The sequence below is a fragment of the Fistularia commersonii genome, chromosome 23, assembly GCF_037954325.1.
Source record: "Fistularia commersonii isolate RoL2024-O1a breed Wild chromosome 23, RoL_Fcom_v1.0, whole genome shotgun sequence".
NCBI classification, from domain to species: Eukaryota; Metazoa; Chordata; class Actinopteri; order Syngnathiformes; family Fistulariidae; genus Fistularia; species Fistularia commersonii.
In genome coordinates, this window is record NC_141306.1 from 301,629 (window position 1) to 307,500 (window position 5,872).

The 5,872-nt window shown below is 58.0% G+C and overlaps 1 protein-coding gene across 1 annotated transcript in view; it reads left to right on the plus strand.

Annotated features, from left to right (window-relative positions):
* The first annotated feature begins 511 nt into the window (after positions 1-511).
* Positions 512-5,872, plus strand: part of LOC147220571 (collagen alpha-3(V) chain-like) — an 11,753-nt gene continuing 6,392 nt past the window's right edge. The window contains exon 1 of the mRNA XM_086170094.1: positions 512-644. Coding sequence (XP_086026220.1) covers positions 512-644 — 133 coding nt within the window. The remainder of the gene's footprint in view (positions 645-5,872) is intronic.

Sequence of the window (5,872 nt, forward strand, 5' to 3'; positions counted from 1 at the left end):
TCTACACCGACTCGAGTCTCCTTTACACACACACACACACACACACACACCTTGAGAGCTTGTGTGTGTGTGTCTGTGTGTGTGTTTGTGTGTGTGTGTGTGTGTGTGTGTGTGTGTGATACCACAGGATCCCCTGGTTCTCCCTCAGAACCTCCTGGGTTCCTGTGGAGGTCAGAGTCCAGCAGGAGGTCCTGCATGGAGGAGCCTGAACATCTGAACATCTGAACATCCCATAATATCAGCAGGAGGTAGTGACGTCATGCACCATGTGACCCTGGTGGCTTCCTGCTCCTCTGACGTGCAGGAGAACCTCTAGAACCCTGTCTGGAACCGCAGCTGCTTTCTGTCCACGCGTGCGTGTGCGAGTGTGCGTGGGCCTCCGCGCGGGCGGAAGGGGGCGGGGCCTGCTCATCGTGCCCGCCCCCGCACGCGCACGCACACCTGCGTCGCGCCGCGCGCTCCGCTTCAGTCGCTCGCTGGTCGTGAGCGGAGCGCGTGCCGGACCGGGACGATGCCGATCCGGGTTTTGGACCGGACCCTGATCCTGCTCGGGCTGCTGATGACCGGAGCGGACCTCTATCAGGACCTAGACCCGGACCTCCGCCGGGACCGGCTCGGGTCCGGGTCCGGGATGGCGCCGGCAGGTAGGAGCGGCGCGCCTGCGCACAACTCGCCCGGTGTCGGTTACGACTCCCTGGTCACGTGATTGGGTCGGAACTGGAACCGGAACGCGGTCGAGAGGTTCCGGGTCTGGTTCTGGTTCTGGTTCCGGTTCTTCAATTCCCGACAGAACAGACGTGTTGCCCCCCACCTCCGAGTCGGTGTGTGTGTGTGTGTGTGTGTGTGTGTGTGTGTGTGATATCGAGTGGAGGATCTGTGGGTTCCTCAGGTCCAGGTCCAGGTCCAGCAGGTCATGTGACCCAGGTGCTCCGGCTTCTAAGCTGGATGGTGGAGGTTCTTCTGGGTGCTCCTTTCAGACCAGCGTCTGGAGAGGAACCTGGTTCTTCTACTCAGGAAGGGTTCTTCTAAACCCAGCTGAGAAGAACCCTTCCTGAGGTGACCTCAGCTGGAGGATCTGCCTGCTGCTTTGTCTTCTCTGGTCTGCAGCTTCAGAACCTGCAGGTTCTTCTGAGCTTGTTCTGCATCTCTAATTGGAGGTCAGTAAGAGGAACCAGATGAGCAGCTGGATCTCCTCAGCAGACCTGCCGTCTGCAAGCAATGAACCCCCCCCCCCCCCCGAGCTGGAGATCCTGCTCCTGGTCTGAGACCTCCTCCCTGCAGACCAGGAGCAGATGCAGAGCCTGAGGACCCTCGTGTTCTTGGAGCTCCAGATGAGGAGAACATCATGGGGACACCATCAGATGGCTGCTTCTTCTCAGGCGGGAAACCACGACTGAAGACCAGGGCGGGTTCTGTCCAGACCGGGACCGGGCGGTCCTGATCCAACCAGAACCTGGTTCCCCCTGGTTCTGGTCTGTGGAGGTCCAGCCCAGATGGTGCTGGAGCTCCTGCCTGAGGTTCTTCTGCCGTGAAATGGTTCATTCACAGACTCTCTGGGGAACCTGGACCCCCAAGACCACCAGGACCACCTGGACCACCAGGACTGGCCCGGTTTATATGGCCGCTGTTTATGGCCACCAGGACCCACAGTGTGTGTGTGTGTGTGTGTGTGTGTGTCTGTGTGTGTGTGTGTGTGTGGTTAAGGAGTGTAAAATGTTGGATCGTTGAGGAAACAGGAAGTGGTGAAGGTCCTGCAAAGATCTTGGAAGTAACAGCAGAACCCTGGAGATCTGTGGTCTCCTGGAGAAGGTTCTCCTTCTGGGAGAAGATCTCCACGTCAGGTTCCTCTGGAGAACCTCAGGAACCGTCAGGAAAGAACCTGCAGCAACCGGATCTCCAAGATGTAACAGGAAGTTCACCTTCTTCCAGTTCCTCCTGATGACTTGATGTTCTGGTTCAGACTGGAGGAACCTGAGCAGGTGTTCCTTCTGAACCTTCTCCAGGTGAAGGGCCACAGGCGCGTGTGTGTGTGTGTGTGTGTGCGTGTGTGTGTGTGTGTGTGTGTGTGTGTGTGTGTGTGTGTGTGTGTGTGTGTGTGTGACCTCCTCCAGGCCGAGGTCCACTGAGACAATTTACCAGCAGGACGTTCCTGATGCTTCTGGAGGAGGATCCATTGGACGCGGTGGTCCTCGGGCCTGAGGCCGAGGAGATCCCTGACCTCCTCCTGACCCGGCTTCTAAATCACACGGAGAACCTGGGGCTTCTTCTGGAAGGGCAGATTTACAGCGACCTCCACCGGCAGCTGCTCGCCGCTCCATCTGACCTCTCCATGGAGACCTCCAGCGTCAGGAGAGGACAACCTGAAGGTTCTGCGGACAGGCTGCGTGGAAACATCCGGGTGCTCTGAAGGTCCACCACCTTCAGGAGTGGACAACCTCTCCGCCCGGGCTCCGATGTCTTGGAGGTTCTGTCGGTTCCCCTCGGCCGTCGGGTCCGGCTCCTCAGAAGGTCACGTCCATCTTCTGTGAGCCACCTCTGACCGTGAGGTGCAGGAACATGGTCCTGGTTCTGAGCAGATATCTCAGGAACCTTTGACCGGGTCCCTTCCAGGGCGAAGGAGGGCCGGTCCTGGTTCTGCAGGGTTCCCAACGGGCGGCGGCGGCGGCTGTCAGCTGACGTTCTCCGGAGAAGAACCTCACGGGCGGCAGAACCTCGGTTTCTTCTCTGAGAACCAAAGCTCTCCCGAACCCGGAGTTCTCATCCCGAGGATCTCGGTTCTTCATGTTCAGGAATGACAGGAGCGGCAGAACCCGGTCTGGAAAAACCACGGGGTTCCCCTGGAAGGGAACGGTCGGAGAAGCTCTCCGAGTTCCGTTCCAGGACCTTCATTGTTCTAACACATGTGAGGCTCGTTCTTCAGCCGGCTCTCCGACTCCCTCCGCCGGCCGAGCCGTGGAGCGCGGAGAACCTGGGCGACCCGAGCGCGTCCTCACCAGAACCACATAAATCTCCGAGGCCCCGGACGGACTCGGGTCTCGGAGGAACCGGAGCAGAAGGTGTCGGGTGGAGCCCGGTTCTCCCTGCGAGAAGGTCGTCTCCGTGCGAAGCGAAGCTCCAGACGCACATCTGTGAAAACAAGCGCGGTGGAAGCCATAAATCTGGAGCTCCGGCAGAACATGACGGAGCGGCTCTTCATCGCGGCCGTTAATCCCGGATCTCCTCCGTCTTCACGAGCCCGCAGATGATCTTCTGCCGCCCGACGATGAAACGCTCCACGTTTTTAACATAAAAATCCCTCCTTAAAACATCTTCTCACCCCTGGACCTCCACTGTGAGCCGCGACGCTCAGGCGCAGGAGTTCAGAAGGCCGTAAATCAGGAGGTTCCTGACGGCAGGAGGTTCAGCCGTTTGACCTGCGGCTGAGTGGACGGGAGCCCGAGGTCCTGCGGTGGAGGTCAGCACCAGGCCTGGACTTCTCAAGGTCCTTCAAACTGACATGGACCTCAAACCAGAGGGTACGGTCAGAGCCTGGACCCGGACCCGGACCCGGATCCAGACCCGGACCCGGTCCCGGTCTTGGATTCACCTCCCAAAGATTAGCTGATGCTACTCGGACAAACCCTGAACCGGAAGCGGCACCTTCTTCAAGAGGACCACCTGCCAACCCTCAGATGGACCACGAGTGTCTGCTGGAGATGTGGACCTTGGAGTGACTCCTCCGGGACACCTCCGAGGCTTCTCCGAGACCATCTCCAGCTCTGTCCGGTTTGCGTTCAGACTGTTGCTAAGCTAGCCGGCATTTACCACCAAAGGAGAAGGTGGAGGTCCACCTCGGGGTGCAGGTCCTGGCAGGAGAAGCCCAGAGCAGCGATAGAGCTGCTGTTGGAGGCGGGGCCTTCACGTCGCATGGTCCAGACCTCCTGCCAGGATCTCTGAGGCTCAGGTTCAACCCTTCCTGCTGATGTTCTTGCTGGGTTCCTGCAGCCTGAGGTTTCATCATGTGGTCCTTCCTTCTGTAACAGCAGTGGTTGATGGTGGACCTCCCCCATCTGGCCGTCCTCCAGCAGACGTCAGACCTCCTGAGGGAACCAGAGCCTCCAGGGTCCAGATCCCATGACTCTGATAGGCCGGCAGCGAGGAGAAGGTTGGCCCATTCCTGCCAGATGAAGACCTCCACCCAGCAGGTGGAGAAGCTCCGAGGAGGTCCGGTCTGAGGGGAATCAGCGTCGGAAAGTTTGCAAAGTACGGGAAGCTCAGAAGGTTCTTCAACATCTCAATCGGTCCTTCATCAGCGGGAAATGCTGCCAGATGTTGTGACGCCGCCCTGATGGACATACCTTCTGCTCGGGCGGCGTGAAGCTGCTGACGGCTGGAGAGAAGGTCCGGCAGACAGGCTTCAGGAGGATCCTTCCTCGTCAGAGGGGAATCCAGGAGAAGGTCCCTCTGGACCTCTGTGGACCAGCGTCTCCTGGATCCAATCCTACGGGTCCGGACGTAGAAAGGACTGGTTCCCATCACTCATGAAGCCCTCAGCAGATGGTCTCCTCCGTCCGTCCAAGGTCCTTGGACTGGTTCCAAAGCCCTTCTTGATGAGGAACTGTTTTTCCATCTTCTCCTCCATGGTCTCCAGGAGGCCTCGGCTCAATATCCTTGAAAGTCAAAGTTCTCCATCCATCTCACGGCAGGTTCTAAGCTCCACCATCCTTCACAGCCAAACCGTCTGTCATGTTCCTCTCCACTTCATCTCCAACTACTGTGAGACCTCCTGCCCAGAGATACAAGAACATGACTGTTGCATCATCCCTTCAGAGAACATCTGGAGAACATGTGGAGAACACCAGAGAACTGGAGAACTCTGGAGAACTCTGGAGAACTCTGGAGAACTCTGGAGAACGCATCAGGAAAGGAAGCGTGGAAGAGGCTGGAAGGCGATGGTTGTGGCTGAAGTAGTGAGAAGGTTCTGAGACCTGTCGGGTTCTCGTCGGTCCTCCGTGATGTTCTTCATCCACTCAGATGGCCTGCGAGAGATGTGGTTGCCGTGGCAACCACCCAGGAGAAACCAGCTCCTGCTGCTGGACCTCGGCTGCTCTGAGGGAACCTCTCTGATCTTCAGGGCTTGGCGAAGCCTCAAGAGCTCCTCCAGGGGTCGAGTTGGAGTTGTTCTCCTCTGGATCAGAACCCGCTGAGGTTCCTCCGTCTCAGAAGACGTCTGGCCTCCATCTGGGAAGCTCTGAGGTTCTCCTCCGGGGTCGTTTCTCCTCCCAGGCTCGTTGGGTGGTTTTCTGATCACGGAGGAGATTTATGTTCCGCGGTTCCTCAGTAACCGTGGAACAGGTGGGCAGATGTTCTCCCACAGCAGGAACCCGTCAGGCGTGAGCTGAAGGTCCCGAGGCTGAAAGCATGGCAACACCAGCACCGTGATGAATGGATGAAGGTCCGGCTGCCTGGTGTCCGTCAGCATCAGGACGGCCCGGCTGGAGGTCAGATGGAGGTCAGGTGGAGGTCAGATGGAGGTCAGGTGGAGGTCAGGTGGAGGTCAGGCGGTCCTGGTCACAAGGGAAACGTTTCACCTCCAAACCCGCCTGTGTCAAGATGATTGACAGGTGTCAGGATGATTGACAGGTGTCAAGATGATTGACAGGTGTCAAGATGATTGACAGGTGTCAAGATGATTGACAGTCTTTTCATCTTTCAGCATCTTCATGATGTAAAGCTTCTCTCCACTCCTTCTTCTGCAGAACATCTGCTCTTCTTTGGCAGGAGACCCCCCCCCCCCCCCCCCCCCGTCTCAATGGTTCGATCCACTAATCATGTTCTGAGCCAGAACATGGGATGTTCTCTTGGGCCGCGCACACACACACACACACACACA